The sequence below is a fragment of the Marmota flaviventris genome, chromosome 7, assembly GCF_047511675.1.
Source record: "Marmota flaviventris isolate mMarFla1 chromosome 7, mMarFla1.hap1, whole genome shotgun sequence".
Classification (NCBI taxonomy): domain Eukaryota; kingdom Metazoa; phylum Chordata; class Mammalia; order Rodentia; family Sciuridae; genus Marmota; species Marmota flaviventris.
In genome coordinates, this window is record NC_092504.1 from 4623882 (window position 1) to 4647642 (window position 23761).

The window sequence follows — 23761 nt, forward strand, 5'->3', positions numbered from 1 at the left end:
GCCAATTAATTGACAGCCCACATTCTGGAGTTGGCCATTTGCCTCCATCTATAGGTGGCACAGTGCAGGGAAACAGTAGGTGCTCAATCAGCATCGGTTGAAAGAAAGGTTTCAATGAAAACAAAGGAAAAGAACAGCGTTTTGGTTCTCAGAAGTGGAACACAGCAGGTAGTATCCTGGGTGGGAGGCCGGCCTCTGCAGGCGCCGGCTGGCCCCGGGGAATGCCCTGGAGGTCAGCGGTGCAGAGCAGAAGTCGGGTAAGAGCCTTTGTTGGGCCCCAAGCTTAAAGCGCAGCAAAAGGGGTAGAGCCAGTAGCGCCCTCTCGTCAGTTTTCTGAGACACTTAAGGGGTGTGTGGCAGAACCACACCGGTATTTGAATTTATGAGCCTTAGAGGGTCCCAAAAGTTTTCCTGTATTTTTCCCATTTTGTGGTTTGTGCCTTACTCAGAAAACAGAAGATGACAGGTTCAAATCTAACACCCAGAATCCCGACATCCAACATCAAACGTGATGACACTTCGTCATATCCGCTTCCTGGGTCTCGTTTTAAAGTTTTCCTGAAACTCGGGACAGCCAGCCAGCCTTGTCCCTCCCCCTCCTCCCGCACCACCTGGATAGGCGCGCCGGGAGTGCGCCTCCCGGTAGCACAGCCTCACTTTACGAGCCTCCCTGCCTCCTTCGGCTAGTGGCGCCCTCAGACACGAGTGTCGGGCCGCAAGCCCCAGCGGCACTCAGCGAAAAAGGGCAACAGGGTGGGAGCTGACAACAAGACTGGCCCCGAAGGAAACGCGCCACCCAACCAGCGCCCTCCGCTCGGCCCCGCCCCGCCCTCACTGGTTCTTCCCCATACTTTCCCCGCCCACGAAGAGGCTCCTCCTCTTGTTCTCTTCACCTTTCACCTCGCTTTTTGGGGCTCTCCGGGAAGGGGGGCTCAGACCCCGCCCATCACGGGGGGGGGGAGACTGTGCTCTGCTGTGACTTACCGTTATTGGTGACTATGGTCTGTCAATCACAGCAAAAGCGGCCTAGGATTGGCTGATGAGAAATAGTGGGGCGTGAAGTCGGGACAGCGGCCTCGGCGCATGCCCGGTACGTGCGTGACGGAGGCCGTAGCGGCAGTCATGGCGGCTCGGTGTGTGAGGCTAGCGCGGCGCGGTCTCCCGGCTTTGGCGTTGTCTCTCAGGTAAGGGGCGTCGGGCTTCTTTGGGCTGAGGGAGCGCGACTCCTCAGCGCCATTTCTGCAGCTCCGATCCTGGCCCTTCCGGCCTCATCACCAGCGTTGGGGTCCCCGGGCCCGCGGCTCCGACGCGGACTCCGACCGCCCCCAAGGTCTGTTCTGTGGCCGGGGTGTGCCCGTCCTGGGCTCGGACAGCGGGAGCGCGGCCGCCTGCACCCGAAGCGTGGGGCTTTAGGGCTCCGTGGGCTGCGGGACGGAGGGGTCCTGGCCGGGGTGCCTGGAGTGGAAGCTCGGCGGCCCCCGTGTGCGTGTGGCCCAGGGCCCGCAGCGTCCTCGCAGTCGTCCGCTTCCCCTGCGCGCCCGGGCACCCAGGCAGCCTCAGCTTCTGCGGTTGAAGAAACAAGCAGAGAGACCCAAGACTTGCCCAAGGTCACGCAGCGAGCCGGGACGGGGCTGTGGCTCACCAGTGCCCGCAGCTCAGCTGGCGCCGCCCCGGAGGGTCCGTTGCCCGTCTGACGGGCATTTCCCGTTCTGCCTCAAGTTTCTAAGCATTCGCGGGAGTCTGGGGTCAAAAAGCACCAGAGCCTGTCCGGCTGTGGGCAGTTCGTTTAGGCTCCCTGCGGGTCAGAAGAACCAGCACTCGTCACTGTTTTCATTTTAACCTGTTGCTTCTGGTTTTTGAAAGACCTGTCTTAAAGTGAGTTCGGCAAATATAGAGAGTTCTTATCTCATCCCTTGAAAATTTTTCCTAGAAGCAAGTTATTCACCAAGTCGAGAGAAGCTATTTCTGTCCAAACTTTGGGTAGAAACTGAGCAGAGTAAGGGCTGGTCTTCTCCCGCCAGGAGCTCACTCACCTGGTGAGACCAGGCAGATGAGCCAAAGATTACTTGCAATGAGGGTGACAAGGCGTGAATAGCATCTTACTAAGTTCATGTAAAGCACCATGGGAACAATGTGGCAGGCTTCCCCGAATACTTAAGTAAAAAGGCTTTTTAGAGCTCAATAATTTGTTGTTTTGTATCTGGAATTGCCAAAAAAAAAGTACCAGGAAGTCAGCATCATTTCTGTCTCTGAAATTGTGGCTTTGTGGAAAGATGCTTAACTAGAGGCAAGAGAGCTGAATGAATGGTAATCACGATTCCCACAGTGATAGTTTTCTGAGACAGCAGACCAGCTGCAACTCTGGACCCTGTGTTTTTCCTTCTCATACATGGTGGCTAGACCCTCTGTTGGCATCAGGAAGGGGTCTGCACACAGCAGAGCCAACCTGCAGAAAGGCAGTGTGACTGTCACATTCAGCGGGGGTGGGGGGGGTGGGGGGTGTGTGACACGTCGGACGGACGGACGGACTCAGAAGGCAGGCATCTCAACGATACCCTTACTTTTTAAATTCCTGAAAACCAGAAAAGCAAACATGTAATAAAGAGGTCATTGCTTTTCACACCTGTAGTAACAGTCTACATATGAACATGTTTTGTGTTCATGCACTGCACAAGTTCCCGTGAGTGACAGACCTCATTCAGGACAGTGGTCCCCTAAGACTGTATCACCTAGTGACATCCTAGCCGTTTTGGTTCGCATGATAGAGTTGCTTCATGACATCTTTCTTAGAATGTATCAATGTATCCTATCATTAAATGGTGCATGAAGTTGCATTTCTTATTTAATAGAAGACACACAAGTGCATCTGAGGGACGACTGTTTAACTCATCTTTTAGTAGCTGCATGATAGTTCAGATTGGGGAAGCAGCAGTTCATTTAGCCATTTCCTTACTTCAGAACACTGTGTCCAGCTTGTCCCTGTGCAGCGTTGCCATAAACATCCTTCTATGTATATTATGTTTACAAAAACTTTACTATTCATGGAGGTAGTTTTCTTGAATCAGGAAAGAAAGTTGAATGTAGTTTATTCTGATTGGACTGTGGCATAATTAGAGCTCCTGCTGATCCTGGTGAAGAAACCTGGGTTTTAAGATTATCACTAAAGGCTTTGTGACCTTAGGCATGTCATTGAATCTTTTCACGTGGATATCAGATTGGATAATACCTTAAATATCTTCCAGGATTTGTTAGTACTCATTTGTTAGTCTCATGTTCCTACCTCCACACCTTCATCCAGGCAGTGCCCACTTCCTGAAGCGCATCTATCTGTCTGTCCACCCTGCTCTTGTTCATATTTTCTGAAAATGAACTAGAGAGGCTGTGCATGTATTCATGTTTCTCAGGTTCACAGAAAGGAGTAGAAGGGTCCATTGTAGACTGTTACCACAGGTGTGAAAAGCAATGACCTCTTTATTACATGTTTTGCTCTTGTGTGCAACTCACCTGTCCTATAGAGCCTTTTCTTCTCCTCCAGTCTTCTGAGTCTCTCAAAGCACTGGGATTCTTTTACTAACTTTTAAACCCCCAATTACAATTCTTTGTGTATAGACATCTTACCTTTTTTACATGATGGAAAGTGCTTCGAGGTAAGATCTCTGCCTGGTCCATCTTTGTCCATGATGTCAGCAGTGGGTCTCATCTCTGACAGTGTCTGCTGTATTAAACACAGGTGGGGTCTCTGTGTCTCAGAAGACACCTTGGAATGCAAGAAGAGAAGGTTAGGTACCCATCAGTTTAAGCATGTATTGCAGTTGGTCTTATATAGTCATGAGTCATAAAACAATAGGAACTACCTTCTGAGAGCTACATTGTTAGGTGATTTCCTTGTGTGAATGTTACATGTGTACTTACTCAAACATAGATGGTATAACCTACTACACACATAGGTTATGAGGTATAAAGACTGCCACATATGCGATCTGTTGTCCAGAATGACGTTATTTGGCATGTACTAATATATGTGTGTGTGTCATTTGTAGTTTGCCTTTATAAGATCTGAAATAGGTTTGCTCCTAAAACAGTCAATAGCAGAGTTCAAAAGTATTCCAAATCTCCTATGTCCTGTGTCTGGTTTTCCAAAAAAAATTTGTCATTTCTGATGTGTGGACTTTTCTGTAGGCCCTCTCCTCGGTTGTTGTGCACAGCTACAAAACAAAAGAACAATGGCCAAAGCCTGGAAGAGGACATGGGTCACAATGAGCAGAAGACAGAGCCTCCCTCTACAGACAAGATCCTCTTGGAAGAGAAGGTCAAGTTAGAAGAACAGCTGAGAGACACTATGGTGAGGATATATGGCTCTTGTGGGACACAGACTTGGCTGAATTATTTCTTGTGTGGTCCACAGAAAAGGCCCCACATGTCACTGGTGACAGACCCAAGCCAGGGCATTCAGTCTGACCCACTGCTCATGTAGCAGGTGACCACCACAGTGGAGGGGAGAACCACATCGTATGGCTCCACTTCTGACATGACAAGAGCCTCACGTGCCAGGTGGTTACCCTGAGACGGTCTTACAGATGAGGAAAGCTCCGTGTGGTCACTAAAACTGGGGTGGGAGTGGGGGCCTGGGCTGCTGTCATGGGGAAGTAGAAGTTGTATGAGCTGGCAGCAGTAGGGATTCTTATTGCTGAAAAGCACAAGTAGCACTGATCAGGTGCTTTTCTTCTTACCTTGCGTACTTCTTTAATTCAGATATATATAATTGAAAAGTATTAACCAATGATATTGGTATAGCTTAATCAATAAATATAGAAATAACATCTGACATGATGGCTTTATTTTCAGTTATATATGTTGTTTATAGTGAAATCCATCCATCTGCAAATCAAGTTCTTTAAGGATTTAAGATTAAAAACATCAAATATTTATGTCTCCCAAAGCACTGAGATTACCTGTGGGCAGTTTTACATGTTCTTATGAGTAAGCTGTTTACAGGTGAGGAGCCTGAGGCCCAGAGCAGCCAAGGGAACCCCAGGCTCACCCACCTGCAGCTCCCAGAGCCAGGGGTGAATAGGGTAGGGTGAGCCCAAGCTGTCTGCCTCTGCATTGTGACTGCCTGCAGACTTGGCTCAGCTGCAGTATGGAAACCCGCACAGAGCCCTTCAGTACACATTAGCAGAAGGCACTCCAGAGGTGGGGAGCTCTTGAGAGGGTTGGTAAGAATTGGGGGACTTCCCCAAACTGCCATGATTAATTATTAAACAGTGAGCATGTGAACTGAGTCCTTAAGGCAAACTGGAAGGCACAGAGGTGCATCCACAGGGTCATGTCCCCATGGGATCAAGGCCTCCCCTTCACACCCAGTCCATTCCCCCTCTCCCGGAAGGAATGGGACTGGACATGGCGTCGCCCCTAGCAAGGTGCTCATATTGCCTGAAGTCAGACATTCTACTGGGGAGACTAGTGCTTATTCCTTGGGGGTGAAGGATTTTCCTCTGGTCTTTTCACCTCTGTGCACTTGGATCAGCGAGCGTAGGGAGCCCTAGCATTACTCCCACTCACTGGAAATGCTAACATGAGTATAAATTGGTCTCACTGAACTTTTCTGTTTTTGTCCAATATCTCAAAAGGAATGACAGATCTTATTTGTATCTTGACTTGGAGTGTGTTATAATCATTTTCAAATTAGGATGACTTTCCTGTAAATTTGTTCCATATTTGATTCATGTAAATCTTTTACCTTTTATTTTTTCTTTAGGAAAAATACAAACGAGCTTTGGCAGATACTGAGAACTTGAGACTGAGGAGCCAAAAACTGGTGGAAGAGGCGAAATTATATGGTAACTTTAAACATTATGTGTTATTGGTCCCAGAAAGAACATAATAGGGTGGAGAAGAGGGGGTGCAGGTGTACCTAGAACAAGCCGGGGTGGGGGCAGAATTCACACCCCCTCTGGTTTTTCAAGATGAGTTCATAGTGAAAGTGTCTGTATAGGAGCAGAGACTGTGTAGTTGTGACAGTGTTTGGAATTGTGTGGTCCACACAGCAGGAGTTTTATTATCACCCTCTCTGTGCAGACCCTAGGGAGCCCCTAGCCAGCTGTAGAAGGCACATCTGCAGGCTTCTTCACCAGGACTAGCAGGAGGTCTGATTATGCCACAGTCCAGTCAGAATAAACTATGTTCAGCTTTCTTCCCCGATTCAAGAAAATGACCTCTGTGAATAGGAAAGTCCTAGTAACCGAATGGCATACAGGGATGTCTATGGCACCCCTGCTGCTTGTGGCTCCCTCACGCTTCAGAGCAGTGCTGTCACTTCAGGACTCCTGCTGTGCAGCCTCCACTGTCAGCTTTGGTGCTTCTGTTGCTGCCTTCCCGCTTTGTAGTTGAGGTAATCCAGGCTTAGTGACTTGCCACACATCACAGAGCCGGTCAGTCATGGCACCAGCATTTTGTCCATCACTGCCAGTTTGGCACCTGTGGTAGTAACTGGACCTGAGGCTGCCATAGGAGTGCTTGCTGTGGGTCACTTGGTTAACTGCCAGGTGTGGCGTCCTGTGTTAAGGTGAGGAGCCAAAGGTTCAGGATGGGAATTCCTATGGCTACCCAAGGACAGAGAGGGTGAGGGACCAGATGGAAATAGAGTCCTCATCTCATCATGCTGCTGCATCCAACACAGAAACACCTCTTTCCTGGGAACACTTTTCCTTGGGTCACCTGGGTTCCTGGTACTCTTCCTCCCTGAGTAATACGAACCTGCCTGACCTGAGTACCAGGCCTCTTTCCCCTCTTCCCGGCACTCCGGGTGACTTCCACACTCCCACAGGTTTAAAGGGCCTCCACACCTAGGTCTCTGTTCCAGCTCAGTCTCCTGAGTTTCATTCCATACATGCTGCTTAGCACCCTTGCCTGGGAGTCTCAAGGGTGCTTCGACCTTAGCCCTTCACTTGGCTTCCTTTCCCCCTACTGTAGTAGGTGATTCCAGCTTTCAGCCAGGAGAGGCTTTGGAGGGTTTTGTCTTTTCTGTATTAAATGGTGGAAGCATTGAGATTCTGGGGCAACAGGTGCTATGGCCGGGCACCATAAGCAGCCTGTGTATGAAGCACACCAAGCTCAATTCCCAGGTGCAGTGGATGTGGACTGTGACCCACCTTCTTTAACTTTATCAGGCATCCAGGGCTTCTGCAAAGACTTGCTGGAGGTTGCAGACATTCTGGAGAAGGCAACGCAGAGTGTTCCAAAGGAAGAAATTAAAGATGAAAACCCTCACCTGAAAAGCCTGTACGAGGGGCTGGTGCTGACCGAGGTGCAGATCCAGAAGGTATTCACAAAGCACGGCTTACTCAAGCTGGACCCCCTTGGAGCCAAGTTCGACCCTTATGAACATGAGGCGCTGTTCCACACACCAGTAGAGGGCAAGGAACCGGGTACGGTGGCGCTGGTTAGCAAGGTGGGGTACAAGCTGCACGGGCGCACCCTCAGGCCTGCCCTGGTGGGGGTGGTGAAGGAAGCATAACTGCCTCCCGCAGGGCCTTTGGCTTTTAAGTCACTTGCTGTAACTCTTGAAAGGCGGGTCTATCTTTTCTCCTCTGGGAGTCCAGCCTTGATGGAAAGGTCAAGTGGCTGCAAAGAATCAAGCTGGGTACACAGTTGCGTCCAGAAGCTCTGGTCCAGGAGTCTGATTTCTTAGTACCACATGTTTAGTAGCTCCATATTCTTCCAGAAGAGGGCGGACGGGACCTCTAGAGTATCGTGAATAACGCTGTATCTGCTGAAACTCGTGATTGCAAAGTACTTTAAACAAATAAAAGGTCTTCAGGAACTGTCTGGCTGCCTGGCCGCCCGTCTGTGCCGTCGTGTGCAGCTCACTGCAGCACTGAGTGCTGGCACCTTTGGCTACTGCTGGGTTCACTCTGTGAAGAAAAGGCCGGAGGGGAAACATGTTTCTTGATTAAAACAACAACAAAAAAAATTGATGCCTACCTTTGAGAACATACAAGTCCATTTATAACTAGCATCTAGATGCCAGGAATGGTCAACCTTGGCTTTTCTGTGGAGATGGGAAGGGAGCATGTGAACTTGAACATTTCTTACCACCTTATTTTGCCAAGTGAATTTGACAAAGTAAATCCTTTTTTCCTGTTTTGTCATCTCAGTTGTTTAAATCTATTCAGTTAGTTACTAATAACCTCAAGGTATGTTCCTATTAAGATGGACCTTCTCAGTGGGGACTGCATGCTTGGTGTACTTAAAATGTTTGTTTAATTTTAAAATTCTATTTAAGAGGATTAAAAGCCTAATGTTTATTTTCCTATTTCTGGTAATGACGTGTCCTTTAGTGGTGACCCCTGAGCCCAAGGCAAGTGTGACTTAACTCTCCCCTTTATCTACCCCAGCTTGGGAGTTGGCTGCTTGGTGTGCAGGTGCCACCACCTGGGAAGGGAGCAGCCCTCCAGGCTCAGACCCAGTGACCAGGAGAAGGCACACCACAGCAGGGGTTGGGACAAAGCCCTCCAGAGCTGCAGCCACACACGGTGACTCCAGCAGAGGGGTCTCTGTGCCTCATATAATGTCCAGATCTTGGAGGAAGGTTGAGTGGCTGGGGCATCTGTTACAAAAGGGAACAGTGACCTCTTGACCTTTTTTAGGTGAAAAGGCAATATTGGTAAATCCATTTCCTGTGTTTTAAAAAAAAAATGGGGCATAGTTATATATTTTGCCAGTAATTTTGAAAAACAAAAGCAATAATCTCCATTTTTCCTATTTGCAAGCATTTTCCTCCTTTCCTTGAAGTTGCTTTGTGTTATTTGGTCAAATACATACCCTGGAAGTGAAGGCAGCCCAACATTGGAGAGAACCCAGGCCTGGGTCCAGCCCAGCCTGTTTTTATGCTGTGCAGCTGTGTGCATACCACTCAGGAACTCTCCTGCAAAGCAAAGCCTGAATGAGACAACATGTTCAGACTGTTCTCTGAGAGTGTGTGTGCGCGCGCACTCCTCTTACTGTTCAACTACAGCTGGAGTCGCTAAAAAGCACTAAGTTCATGACTCAAGACATATAGTCAGCTCTCTGTGTCTGTGGGTGTTAACACCCATGAACTTGACTAACTGCAGAACAAAACTATTGAAACCAATCGTACTGAACACACTTGTCCTCATTTCCTGCACAATACAATCTGTACATGGCATCTAACTGTATTGGACATTATAAGTCACTTAGAGATGATGCAAGTTGAGAGTGCACAGGTTATATGCAAATACTATTATTTTAAATATTTAAAATTTTGGAATCCTGAATGGAGTGGGGGGTAAGGCATCCAGGAACCAACCCAAGGGATGACTACAGCTCAGATACAGCCAACTTGTCTTCAATAGTATATTTCAGTTATCCACAATCACCACCAATGGGAAGACATCTTTTAATGACAAATTCATGCTGGAAATGATATGGTCAGCTCCACTCTAGTACCTAGTACCGATGGGTGTTGCTTGCTTGCAGCGTGGGGGCTGAGCTGTATGGTGCAGACCTCAGGTGTGGGAAAGTCAGCCCACTTAGGCTGACTTAGGGATGGTGGGGGCTGGCTTGATAACCAGTGTGCTACTCAAACATGCCAGGCACACCGTGCCCCTGGGCTCAGTGTTGGCTCACTGCTGCATTTAAGGCTCTGCAAGGAAGCAGGCACAGAGGCTCGAGAAACGGTAAGAAGCAAGCAAAGGCACTGTTCTGTTCTCAACTTGTTTAATATGTAAAAGAATAATAAAAATGGTAGCCAGAGTTGTAGTTTTTAATACATTCTTGGAATGTTGGCCTCCCAGAGAGCATTATTTCAAATGCCTGAAAAATTACCTATCTATCTTTTTGGACTTTGTAAAGACAGTTTGTGTAAAATTTGAAAAGATTTAGTTCACAGGATTATGGTAGCTAATTTATTGTGAGAATTGAATATAAACACTCCAAACTAATGCAGAGGTAAGAACTAATATAACAGAAAGCTGGAGCAGATGGGATAAGAGGCAGCCAATCCTAAAATTACTTTCCTGTTGTAACAACATATTAATACTTTGACATAAATTAATTATACATTCATTATGGTGTCTTAAAACAGTCAAGCCTAAATAAATTCTTCATACCATCAAAAAGATATATACACACACACACACATATATATATATATATATACACACACTACAAAACTGCTTAAGCACAAAGGTTTTCACTGGACAACTCTTGGCCTGGGCCACACATTTTCAGGATCCTCTGCTTCTCAAGCTTAATGTAGGCCTATCATTTTATATAAAAAAATAAGACTAGACTCAACCTCACCAAACTAGTATTCGGGTGGTGTAGAAAATCAACAAATGAGACACCAGGACAGCTAAAGCCAGTGGCTGTCAAAACTGAGCTCCCTCCCAGTCACCTAGAGGGTTTGAAAGACAGCTTGCTAGTCTCCACCATGGAATTTCCAATTCAAGAGGACCGGGTGGGGTCCATATTCTGCATTTGTAAACAGGTACCCAAGATCCGCACTCTGAGAACCACTGGCTGTGATGATATAAGAACTCAGCACCATCCTTGTCACTGTCCCTGGTGCAGCACACAGCCAGCACTCTGGAGCAGTGTCACTGCTCAGCATCTGCTGAGAAGCCCTGGTCTAGCGAGCAGGTACTCCTCTGCCAGCCCGCAACACACTTTGCAACTAAACAGTGTACTTGAATGTTTTGTTTAATGCTGAAAAACTCACCCTAAGGGACAGAGGATGTAAAAAGAAAGGAAAAGGCACATAATCAAGTCGTCCTTGGAAATGAGGAGGGTTTTTTTTTCCTTTGAATAACTTCACTTTAATGTACTTCAAGCTCAAATATTCTGGGAGGTAAACAGGCTCTTGTACCTATGGGGGCACAGGGGCAGGATGAGTTCAGGGAGAATGGGGTCTATGGTCATCCTGGGACTCTAAAGCAGGGTCTGGGCACGAGAACCCTGAGCAGCCGGAAGACAAGCGACTTCCTCAAGTTTAAAAGGAAGGTACCGTGTATGTCCTTGAAGAAGGCCCCAGAAACGAGCTTTTCGGTTGGGCTGGGAAGGAGCCATTTTTGAGTCAGAAGCAAGAGGGCGAGCAGGAAGCAGCACAGTAGCCCCAAGACACAGCCGGGAACCGCCACGCTTACCAGGGCCTGTGTGGGCTGGAACTATGGCTCTGCCCAGCCAACGGGAGCAGGCCTGGCCATGCACTAAATAATTCGCCTAGCTGGGCTAGCATGGTCATTGTTTTCTGTGAGAAGGGGACTTGTAACTGAGAAGAATCCTGAGGAAGCTAATGCCAGAACTCAGAACCCTGAGCACTTGGCCTGGAACTCTTTAAAATGGGGTCTTCCAAGTCAAATGCACTACAGGTAGTCACAGCAGCAAGGGGCACCCCCGGAAGCCAGGCAGTTCCCACTAGTCCTGTGACCCTCCCACTCCAGGGTTCCCATCCTTGGGACAAAACAAGGATGCACCCAGGGGGTATCCTCAAGTGGGCAGCAGGCTGGGCTCAGACTAAAAAGAGGCAGGATTTGGGAGCTGCAAACTCACACTTGGCCGCTGCTGACAGCTAAGTGGAAGCTCACATGATCAACTGTGTAAACAAGGCTTCTTCCTCAAGTGTGTAAGGAAACCTCCTGGTGCTCTCTGGCCTCATCTTCATCTGTTACACAGGGGCAGGTCTGTGTCCCATGGGCCCCTCTATAAAGTGCCTCGTGCCCCGGGCCATGTGGGGTGTCGTGGGGGGGGGGCATCAGTGGGCTCAGAAAAGGGGCGCCTGTAGCAGCCCTGCCTGAGAAGAGCGTGTGTCACCAGGGAAAGCTGATGGGTGGCTGGCGGCCCAGCAGGAAAATGTCACTCCCTGCACCCACAGCTTTGCACCCGAAGGGAAGGCGGCTCAGGAAAGAAAAGGAAATCATCCAATCTCTTAACAGTCTCCAAACGGAACACGCAAAGGCAAATCATCATCTTCAAGGGTTACTTTTAGGACCAAGTTAAAATAGAAACATATTTGTCTCCCCCATGATCCAATATAAGATTGTTACTATTGCTTCTTTCAGAGGACCATTGAAAAGATTTTTACATCTTAAAAAAAGGAACTCGATTTGTTTAAAAAGAGCAACAGGGGAAAAGGCGGTTCCTCTCCCCTCCCCCCATGCCATTTGGCTCACAAGCTACTTGAGCATCGCTCCAGCCTTGGAAGTGTCTGGGGACGCTCCAGGACACCCTTGTTCAGGAGGCATCCCTGGATATCCACCCGCTTTCTGTGAGGAAGTTTAAAATCCTTTTCTTTAGGACTTTGTCCAGATAACTGGGAAGGCGACTTTTGGAGGGGATTCCCTGCCGCTTCTGGAGGTGGTCTTTGATTATAATGGTCTTCACCGTCACATAGCGCGCTGGACTCAAGTTCAAAGAGCTACAGAGCACCTTCTCACGGTCTGACAAGAGCTCAAACCCAGGAAGGTTCTCGATGGCTGCAAACTCGCCATCTCTGCCCTCCTCCTTGCCCCTTTTGGAGCCAGCCATGTTCTTGTTCTCTTTCCTTCGCTCCCGCTTGTGCCTGGCGGCTTCGTACTCAGCCGACTCTTCCATCTTGGTGATTCCGTTTCGCCTGTACCGCTGCAGCTCTCTGATCTTGGCTCGCAGCATCTTCTCCTTGTGCATATTTTCAAATAAGTCGTCAAACTCCTTACACGACATGAACTGGTACAGCGGCCGCAGCTTCAGCCGCAGCTCCTTCTCCTCCTTGGTGATCTTCCGCTTCAGCGCCTTCTCCTTCTCCCTCTTGTCCTTCCCCAGGAAGGCAGGCACCAGGTTGTAGTCACGGGCGATGTTCTTCCGGCGCTGCCGTTCCTTGAGCTTCCGCACATACATGTCCACGTGGGCGCGCTTGAGCTCGATCTCCACATCGTCGTCGTCATAGTTCACGGACAGCCCGCTGATGAGTGTCTCGGCGTCCTGGTCGTACTCGATCTCATAGTCGTCCCGCAGTGGCATGTAGCCTAGCTGCTGCTGCTCGGCCACTGAGATGTCCAACGGAGGCAACGGGGTGGTGAGGCTGGGCGAGAGGGGGCCTCCGCTGGGGCAGGTGTGATCTGTCACCCGGTTGGGGATGCTGTCGGGGATGCAGGCCTTCCCCAGGTTCCCGTGGATGTACATGCTCACATAGTGCTCCATCACTTCCTGGGGAGTCCGGGAAGCACCCACGTGAGCAGCCATGTCTTCCTACGACAACAAAGGCCAGAGGTTACTGCAAAGCCAGCCTGTCACACTGTTTTCACCCAAGTCCTGTCAACCTGTTCACAAAGGCTCACCTGGAATACTTCCCACCCACTCGAAGACAGTTAGTCCTGCGTTCTCTCCAGGTCCACATTAGAAGGAACCTGGACAGATTTTGTACTGAGAGTGAAGACCAGAGAGGTATAAATCTGCCCAAGGTCACAGGAGTTTCTGGTGGCATGGTGGAGACCAGAACCCTCCATCTAAGAGCCACATCTGCTCTCCTTGTTTCTTAAGTGGGACTGGCCCATCTGTACCAGCTGTCCCACTCTCCTGCAAACCCTGCACCCTTGGAGATCAAGTATCCCAGACACAGGTGGGCAGGAAATGAATGCCTGAACCCCTCACAGAGACCGGAAAACAGACACACCCATGGAGACAAGGCCAGACCATGACTCAGGCCCAATTGTAGGACACTCTGTTCTCCCATGTACCTAGCCACCCAAGAAGGAAAGGGCCAGACACTGCCATTAGAACTTGCCCAGCCTTGAGCTCTGAAAGAGCTAGCTTGTCCCTTTCCTCAGAGTGACAGCTGGTGCAGGGTTTGCAGGAGAGTGGGACAGCTAGTACAGGTGGGCCAGTCCCACTTTAGAAACCAGGGGATCAGAGTGTGGCTCTTAGATGGAGGGTTCTGGTCTCCACCATGCCACCACAAAATCTCCTGTGACCTTGGGCAGATTTATACCCGCTGGCCTTTGGAGGGAGAGGGCCTTGGTTCACAACAGCTTCCCTGCCCAAGAAGCCAGTAGGCACTACCGCAGGCCAGGAGTGCACACCCCTGCAGCAGGGAGCCACAGCGCCAGGGTGATTAATGGGAGGAAACCGTAGAACTCCTTCAATCTTTTCCTTCTGCCAAGAGGCCTCTTCCTTAATGTCAACCACTAAAGCCACTTCAGAAAGTAACTGCCCAAAATACACACTCAGTCACCCAGCCACCGGCTCTTGTCGCCACTGCCCAGCTCTGCCTTAGTGCCATGGCAGCCCGCAGCTGCCCAGGAGTGGACAATCTGCTCTACCCCACCTTGGCCACACAGCTCCATCAGCACTCCACCACGGGTGGCCTGTCTCCACCCCTGAAGGCTCTGTTGGAACTGAGGAACCAACCAGTGCATTCAAGCTGGCAATGCTTATAAGCTGGCCTGGGCCTCTCCATCCCAGGCTTCTCTGGGACAAGCCCTAGAGCACAGGTCTGGGCCACTTCCCAGGAGACCTGCAAGGGTCATGAGCTTGTCTCAGCAAAGCAGGAATGAGGTAGGCAGTCCTGAGACCCACTGTGAGGTCTCCTCAGAAGCATACAGAAAACAGGATTGCAGCAACAGATAGATGGTGGTCTTAGAATGAATTATGTGATTCCTTCTTTTTAAAAACATCATTAGTGGCATCAAATATGTTCATTTTGTTTCAGGAAGCATTTAGGACAAGACGAAACACCAAACTGTGACTATCTGCTACTGGAGTATTTACCATTCTGGGTGGCCCAGGCTGCTGGAGGCCCCACTCAAGTGTGGAGGCTGCAGACTCCACAGTGGCACAGGAACCCACGGTCAATGCCACCAAGATGAGGGCTTGTTCTCTTCCTACGGCCCTGAGGCCAGAAGCCCCCAGGGCCTACACTGGCCTCTAGGACAGACAGAACTACTGGTCATGTCTAACTAATAAAGAGTCCGTGCTCCTGCTCTTGGAAGGAAAGGACCATGTTGGATGGAGAGCCCTGGCAGACCTCTTTACTAGGGCATCTGAAGGGCAAAACTGCTAAGTCCCACCCCCTGTTAGGCGACAGCAGCAGAGCTGGCCTAGGCCTGTGTGGCTTCTCTGGCAGTGAGCACTAGCCCCGTTTTGTCTGAGGCCGGGAGGAGGTCCAGACACATCCAGTGTTATCCAAGACCTCTGAGAGATGGGTGCTGAGAGGGCTTCCCAGGCCAGTGAGGCTGGGGGTCCCAGTTTTCTCAGAGACTCAGAGGTACCCAGTCTCTTAACCAAGGTTGCATGGCAAGAAACTCAGAAGTGGCCAGCAAGACCACTTGCAGAGTTTTGATTTAAAAGAAAAAATAAAATCCTTACTTGGCAGATTTTAAAGTTAGCAGTTCTATGTCAGCCTCCCAAACACTTTTCAACCTGGCAGCCCATGAAACCTGGGAAGCACAGACCCGAGGAGCCAACCAGATGCCCTGGTGGGACCTGTCCGAGGTCCAGCCCGTTTTCCTCACAGCTCCGCAAGGCCCAGCAGGAACCACAGGCCCACCACTGCTCACCCACTAGAGATGCTCCCTCTCCATGTGCCCAGGCTCTGGGCCAGGCTCCCGGCTTCCAGGCCTGGTTCCATCCCTCTCTAGCTCTGTGACTGGACAAATTATAGGGTGTCTGTGCCTTTGACCCTCCTCTGAACTCGGAAATAATAGCAGACCCTCTTCCAGGGTGGTGGGGGAGCTGGAGGCCCGTGTGCACAGGGCCGTGCAGCCTGTGCTTCTGTCAGCTACTGCTGCCATCCAGGAGCTGTCAGCTTCACTCCTAAGACTTGTGTTCATCTCTCAAGACCCAGGTCCTCTTGTCCAGGAAGCCTTCAGTGGCCCCTGGAGCTGGCACACATCCTGGCCTCATGGCTCCCAGTCCCCCACCCCCTGCTGCGGCAGGGTCTGTGACCCTCCTTGTCCTGCGTGTTTCCCCAGACAAGATGAAGACAGAGAGCACGGCGACAGACACCATCTGCCAAGTCCTCACACAGCCCTAGGGGAATCAGTGCTGCTATGGCCCATGTTTTACAGATCAGGAAAGTCAGCCTTCTGGTGAGCTGCCATCCAGGCACAAGGCTGGTCATTGCTGAGCCACATCCATCCCCAGAGGCCTGGCCACGTGTGCCTGGCACCCCACACCCTCATAGCACAGCGCACACCCTGCCTCAGACAAACCCTGCTGCTATAACAACAAATGGCAAGGCTGGGCCCCGGGCTGCTACACTTCCTCCCAGACCGTGACCCAGGCAGAGACTGGCCTCCCGAGGGGCATGCTGGACACAGGCTGCACACACCCAGTGCCCTGGCTCAGCCTTGAGTGCTCTTCTGTCCACTGCTCCTCCACAGGTCTCAAGGCCCTGCGGTCCTCTCTTCACCTGGCACCTGGACTGTGAGGTACAAGACAAGGGACAAGGCTGGGGCGGGCCATGGTGCAGGGCTTCCCTTCCCAGGTGGCCCGGTGCCACACTTTGCAGAGGTAGGTAGGCATGCACTGTCTCCAAGGAGAGGCCCGGCTCCTGCTTCAGTCAGTCTCTCTTCAAATGGAGAAGAGCATAGGAACACTCATAGGAAGGGCCAGAAGCCATCAGAGGCTGCCCTTCTGGGGAGCAGGGTCTGGGGGCTCCACCAGGGGAGGGCAGCCTGAGAGCAGGGCCAGGCAGAAGCAGAAGACAGGAACCAGAACCCACCGCTGGGTAGTCTTTCCCCTTTGGTGCTGGGACTGGGTCCAGGCCCTTGCACACGTTAGGCAAGTGCTGCTGTAGAGTGGAAACCCAGCCCCAGCTGCTGAGTGTCCTGAAGGACTGGAGGAGCTGCTACCGCAGGGGAAGAACAGGGTGCAGAGCACACGGTGGGAGGCAGAGCACCCTGGAGGCGCTCCACGCCGTCCCACACCGTTCACTTCTCACCCCTACATCAGTGCTCTGGCACTCATGCTGCCTGTGCCTCCTGGTGGTCACCCTCCGGCCACTCTGCAGGATACACAGGAGACCTGGGAGGCTGAGGCTCCCACCCTCTTAGGAGCTCCGTGCACTGCCTTCTTTGCCCGCTGACCAAATGTGCACTTGGGCATGGTCCCCAGGCTGGACAAAGCTTCTCTCATCCTCTCAGTCCTGCTAAGCCACTCCTATGCCACCAATCTCAGTTCTCCCCTAGACATTGGCCTGCAAGGACACCTAGCTAGCAACCCCCAGGACCTTCCCACAGGCAGCAGCAGGATAGTATGGCCAGAAAAAGGCAGGTGGGGACATCAACAGTCCCCCAGCCTGTCAGGAAGAGAACCGCCCTGCACACAGCTTTGCCTCCGTCCAGGTCAGACAAGCCCTTGGAATCGCGGACTCCAACTGGCTTCGCAGCCCATCCTTCCAGGGTGTCAGATGGGGTCCCTAAGACCATTTTCCCTGGCCACCACTCCTGGGCTGTGTGGATGGGAAGCCTCAGTTCTGAATCGCCGTCCTCCTCTCCACACTCAAAGGACTCACCAACAGACAGGACTGCCATTAGGGCCTGGTGATGAAAGCCTGGGGTCAGATGAGGCCACCTGTGACAGAGCTGAGACGAGCGGCATGGCCCTGCAGGAAAGAGCAGGTCAGCTCCTCAGAAACCAAGCCTAGACTCTGCCCCGTCAGTTCTGCCTCTAGGTAGTGACCCAGAGCACTGGAAACTGAAGAGATCCGCACACACCAGGCACCCCCAGGGCTGAGCAGCCCGCGGTCACCCACAGGTAAACAGAGTGAGGTGCAGCCCACAGTGAAACATCACTGGCCAGCACATGATACGATACAAATTAAACTCAGCAGGCACACTGGTGGCCATGCCTGTGATCCCAGCCATGGGAGGCCGAAGCAGGAGGAACACAAGGTCGAGGCCAGCCTGGGCAATCTCATAAGACCCTGTCTCAAGAAATACAAAGGGCCAGGGGTGTGGTTCCAGGGTAGGGTGGTTGCCTAGCACGTGCAAGGGCCTAGGTTCCATCCTCAGCAGCAGAGGAAGAGAAGGAGAAGACATCCTGTTAGGTGGGGCACATCAGCCACAGAAGGACAAGCACTGCCCGCTTCAAAAGGCCCTGGGGTGGCTGGCTTCAGAGACAGCACAGTGACTGCCATGGGCTGAGGATGGAGGGTGAGGAGTGGAGCTTGTTGGGGAGGATGCTGCAGTCCTACAGGTAGGTGTAGTGATGGCTGCATAGCAACAAAAATGTGTGCAGTGCCACTGCACTGCACGCCTAAGATGGTTAAAGTAGCTGGGTACTGGTGGGCAGCTGTCATCCCAGCGACTCAGGATGCTAAGGCAGGAGGACCATAAATTAGAGGACAGCCTCGGCAACTTAGCTAGATCCTGTCTCAAAATAAAAAGGGCTGGGTGTGTAGCTCAGTGGCAGAACACTCCTGGGTTTGGTCTCCAGTACTGCCAAAAAAAGAGAAAAAGGTTAAGATGATAAATTTCATATTCTAAGCCAGGTGTGGTGGCACATGGCTGTAATCCCAGAGCTTGGGAGGCTGAGGCAGAAGGATCGTGAGTTCAAAGCCAACCTCTGCAACAGCTAGGTGCTAATAAGCAACTCAGTGAGATCCTGTCTTAAAGTACAAAATAGGACTGGGTATGTGGCTTAGTGGTTGAATATCCCTAAATTCAATCCCCAATACCAATAATCATCATCATAATAATAATTATTAACAGTTTTTTTATTTGGGGGGTATCAGGGATTGAACCCCAAAGGCACATAACCACTGAGCCACAGCCTCGGTCCTTTTTATTTTGAGATAGAGTCTCACTAAGTTGTTCAGGCCTTACTAAGTTGCTGAAGCTGGCTTTGGCCTTGCAATCCTCCTGCCTCAGTCTCCCGAGTCGCTGGATTATAGGCATGTGCTACCCACCCTGCCTAACAGTTTCTTTTAAGAGAAACATCTTCCTGTTCTACCTTGGTGGTTTTTGCTTTTTTCCCTTTTCCTGTACTGGAGGCTAGGGCACTCCACCACTGCACTACATCCCCAGCCCTTTTTAATTTTTGTTTTGAGACAGGATCTCACTAAGTTGCTGAGCTGGCCTCAAACTTGAGAGCCTCCTGTCTCAGTCTCCTCAGATCACTGGGATTACATGCATGTTCTACCATGCCTGGCTCAGTGGCTCTTAAGGAAGGGTTGCTGACCAGCCTGGGAAGTTGCAGGAAATACCGCTGACTCACATGTGTGGCACAAGATGTGTTCAGCTAGGCCTCCTGGATGATCCGATGCACACTGAAGTGTGCTTGGCCCTATTAAATTTAGCCCCTTTCCCCACCCAAGATCTTCCCTCCAGCCTTTCCTTAAAGCAAGTCCTACAAACCCACTATCAGGACACTTATGGGCTGGAGATCACCTGCTCCCAAAGCAGCCTTCTGCCCAGAGAGAATTGGAAGGGCCCAGCTGCCTCAGAGCTCGTGACATCCTTTTTATAAATACTGAAGATTCCATCTGAGCCTTGGAGAGGCCAGGTCAGCATCCAGGCTGGGCCCTGGGCTTGGTGGCCTCTGGCTGTGCTGTCAGGGAAATCACAGAGCAGGGAGAAGACCTGGACCCAAACTCCAGCTCTGCCCCATCCTTCAGCACCCACAATAGTTACCTCGTTTGTAAAAGGGAGAATCTGGCCTCAGGGTGCGGGCAAGGGGAGCTCGTGTCAGCACATGGACTCACGCCTGTACCTCAGGAGCAGGAAGCAGCTCCAAAATCCCAGCCCAAACCCTAACTGCACACAAGCTCACCTGCCTTCCTCGCCCGCCCCATGGGGACAGAGTCTCCATCTCCAGTCCTCCCTTTCCCCAAATACATCGGACTCCTAGAACGCAGAACAGCTCCTTCCACTCACTGCCTTTCCATCTGGCCAGCTCAGGACAAGAACTGTGGCTCACCACACAGCCCCTGAAAGCTCGCAGGCTGTCACTCTTAGCAGTGTCTCTGGAGGGGCTGACACAGTAGCACTGAGCAAGCGCCAGTTGGCAGATGAGTGAGTGTACGACGCCGTGACCCACTATAGGGCAGTGCCCAGCAGGAAAGGCAAACGTGACGGACTCAGGACATCCTGCCTGCCTCCAAGGACAAACCTGAGTGTACCATGCAGGCCACCAGGCCCTTCCCAGTTGCTCATCTCATTGATCCAAACCCTGCAGAGCCAGCCTGAGCCCCATTTCCCAAGGCCCCTGAATGTAGTCCACAGAGGTGGGACCTCCTCCATTAGCCTCCTCAGCAACACTCAGGGACTTGGGATAACCAACAAAGCCGTGGCTCTTCCAGTGAAGTCTCCAATTGTCCTGAAATTCTGTGACTGTGTTCCAGAGGTGTCCCTGTGCTCCAACTCTGAACCTGTGGAACCCACCAGCTACCTGGAGACCTTCAGTGCCCAGTGGACTGACCCACGGGGTCACTGTCTGTTGGCCAGTTCTTCCCCATTGTTGCCAAGGTCTCATCCCACATTACGCCCCCCCCCCCCCCACTGTCCAACACATGGGTACACCCGTGCCAGACCATGACCATGACTATCCCCAAACCCTCCTGGGTCAATGGCTGACATTCCTCAGATACACCTCGTTCCCCTCAGCCGCCCCCCTTCCCCCGCCTCAGCTGCCAGACTTCAGCAACACCCCAACCCTGCCTTCTTGGCTCACCCCACCTAGAGCTCCACACTGAACACACAGCCCGGGGCCACAGCCCGGGGCCGTCTCCCCACTTGCCATCTGAAACCAGAGCTACATGGGCCTCATCTTTTCTTCGCTCTCTCTGATGCCCACAATGCCTCTTTCCACATCCAGCCCCAGCCCCTGGACCTGCTCCTGCCCTCACCCAGTCACCTCCCTGGTTCAAATCTCTCCCTGAAGCAGGCCCCAGTCTGGCTGCAGGACAGCCCTTCCAGCCTGTCCACACCTCCAGCCCTATCAATAGCTTTGGGCCTCCGACCCACATTACTTAATGCTCTTAAACCATGGGAAGGCCCTGGCTGCAGTCAGCAGGCCTGAGCTCAAACCTGGCCCTGTTGCACGCAAAGCTGTGGACTCCTGGACAAGCAGCTCAGTCTCACAGTTGCTGTTCTTCAACTATAAATTAGGAATAAGAACTGTTCAGATCACATGAGCTACATACAGGAAGAGCCCGTACAGAACTGGCATGGCCTGCTGTCCCAAGTGCAGCATAGGACTTTTGGGCACGGATCAGCATAAACACTTGAAAGAGAACCACACGTGCAAACTGTGAAAGAGCCTCAGGTGAAGAAAAATGAAGCCTACGGAGGGAAACAACCGCCCAAGACGACACAGCTGGAGAAATAATGGCGCTTCCTACTCAGTGTTGGAACTAGTGCTGTCCTGGGCAGCACCTGTGGCCTGTTAGCAAGGCAGCACTTCAGGCCTGCCGGAGCCCAGCAAGTGGCAAGGCCAAGCCTACACTAAGAGCAGCAAGTCCCAAGGCCCTTCCTCCTGGGCTAAGAAGAATGCAGTCTACTCCAGCCAAAATCTGCATTCTAACAAGCTTCCCAGTGCATTAGTTTGAAAAGGACTGTTAGAAGGCCCCAGCTGTCCTGAGCATCCCAAACCTGTGGCTGTTGAGAAGATTTCAAGAGCTGCATACAAAGTGCTCCACTCGGAGCAGGGCACTCTGCAGCGCTCAGTGTCCCCAGGTATACTGTGGCAATAAGTGCTGGAAGAATGACAGCCAGGATGGGTCTCTCTGAGGCACTCATTTAAGCAGAGCTCAGTCTCGAGCCATCGCTGGAGGTAGCACACTCCGTGCAGAAAAAAAGAAAAAGAATCAGGGTAACCAGTGGGGCTCCAGCGGTCCAGAGACACTGGATGGCCTAGTGGACAGTGAGGTAAATCCCAGTAGACCTGGAAGCCACCAGGGCCCATGAGACGTGACTTGTGCTTAAGATATCACTGATTGTGTGTGTGAGATGAGGTGAGAACTAAGCAGGGAGACAAGCAGAGGGGTGAAGGTCAGCCTGCACTAGGGTCCCAAGTGGGGTTAGGTTCTGCACATATTTTGAAAAGGGGGCTGCTGATGAACTAGGCGTGGAAGAAGGCATTCGCGACGGGTGTCAGCTGCAACCTGAGTGATGAGCATGGCGCTGAGTCCAGGTCACTGTGTAGGTCAGCAGGGAACCAGAAGGCAGAAGCCTAGAGCAAATGAACACACTACCATAAGCTCCCTGAAGGCAAGGTTGAGGGCTTCTCCCCTTCAGGATCCTTCACCAGTGTCCGCTCTGCACAAAGCAGATGCTCAATGTGCAACCACAAACAGCACGTGAGGACAAAGTGAGGCAGAGGTGTCTGGAGGGTGGTGATCAGGTAGTAATTTGTGGAGCAACTTCTTTCCTAATGAATTATAAGAACAGATTCCAAGGCTGCAGAATGGTCTTGAGGAAAGCAAGAGGAGATGAAAGCAGCAGGTGGGAGGCAGGAGAGCAGCACTGTGGGGGAAGAGCCATTAGGGGTCCAGTGTCGCTTCCCTACTTCTCAGAAAGCCTGAAGGTGGCTGCACATCCTTGGTGGTTTTGGTGACAATGCAGCCAGAGACTTTTATTCTTCTTTTCTGGTATGGATAAGCAGTGGGCAGAGAGCTCCTCTGAAACCTAAAGAAACGCTCTGCTCTCCCCAAGAGAGCCTGGGGCACGACGGACAGTATACGGAGTCCAGCCCAGCTCTCACCTTCTCTCTCAGACGCGTCTTTACGGAAACCTTCTGACAGAGCAGGGCAGACCTTGGGGCCCGTGCCTGCCAGTGCAGGCGCCTTTGTTCATCATTACTGGCCATTCATCGCACAGTGTCCTGGGTGTCGCGGGGCCGCAGCGCCTGGGCATGGCCGACCCTCAGGGCGCCCGCGGACACCCCCAGCGCGCACACAGGACGGGACAGGCACCGGAGACAGCAGGCCCGCGCGGCTCCCAGGGCGCCCCGGCCGCCCGGCCCCGGAGGCCGGCCCCGCGCACACCTGCCGGGCGCCCAGGTCCCGCCCGCCCGCCGGCCTCCGCTCACCCAGTTGCCGAAGCCGAACTGCTCGATGGCGTCCAGCAGCAGCTGCTCCTCGCGGCTGGTCCAGCCGCCCTCGGCCTCGGGCCCCCAGAGCGTGAAGCGCCCGCCGTCCACCAGCTGGTAGCCGTGGTAGCGGCGGTGGTGGCCGATCTCGGCGCCGGCCGAGAAGCACTCGGGGCACAGCTCGATGTCCTGGCACTCGGTGCAGCGGAAGCGCAGCGGGCTCACCTCGGCCAGGCAGTACACGCAGTACTTCTTACCCAGCTCCGCCATCTTTCCCCGCTCGCCCGCCCGGCCCGCCGCGCCCCCCGCCGTCAGCGCGCAGACGCCCGCCGCGCCCGCGCCTCCTGCCGCCGCCACGGCCGCCCCCGCCCAGGCGCCGCCCGAGCCGGCCAGCCGGGCAGCGTCCCGCCGCAGCACGCAGGCGCCCTCGGGCCCGGGCCGGCCGCCGCCGCCGTCGCCCCGCCGCATCGCGCAGGCGCCCGCGCGCCCCCGCCCGGCCGCCAGCCCGCCGCGCTGCGCCTGCGCGCCCTCGCGCCCGCCACCACCCCCACGACGCCCCGCCCTCGGTCGGGCAGTGGGCGGTGCGCGGACCGGAAGCGGCCAGGGCGCGCCACGCCCCCCGAGGCACCGCCCGGCGCCCAAGTCCAATCAGCCCCTCTCGCGGCCTCCTATTGGCCGACTCTGGCCGGAGGTGGGGTGGAGGGGCAGGATGCCAAATAGTGTTTGGCCAATCGTG

At 52.5% G+C, this 23761-nt stretch overlaps 2 protein-coding genes across 2 annotated transcripts; one reads left to right on the forward strand and one right to left on the reverse strand.

Moving 5' to 3' along the window:
• The first annotated feature begins 1077 nt into the window (after positions 1-1077).
• On the forward strand, positions 1078-7827 carry Grpel1 (GrpE like 1, mitochondrial). Its single transcript, XM_027939784.3, has 4 exons — positions 1078-1184; positions 4180-4342; positions 5759-5840; positions 7170-7827. The coding sequence occupies exons 1-4, from the start codon at positions 1084-1086 to the stop codon at positions 7514-7516; spliced, it is 693 nt and encodes a 230-aa protein (XP_027795585.1). The 5' UTR covers positions 1078-1083; the 3' UTR covers positions 7517-7827.
• Positions 5718-23311, reverse strand: Tada2b (transcriptional adaptor 2B). The gene is made up of 3 exons (XM_027939781.3): positions 23026-23311; positions 6890-13245; positions 5718-6845 (listed from the first exon to the last, which is right to left on the reverse strand). Exons 1-2 carry the CDS (start codon positions 23293-23295, stop codon positions 12253-12255), a joined length of 1263 nt encoding a protein of 420 aa, XP_027795582.1. The 5' UTR covers positions 23296-23311; the 3' UTR covers positions 5718-6845; positions 6890-12252.
• Positions 23312-23761: the final 450 nt, after the last annotated feature.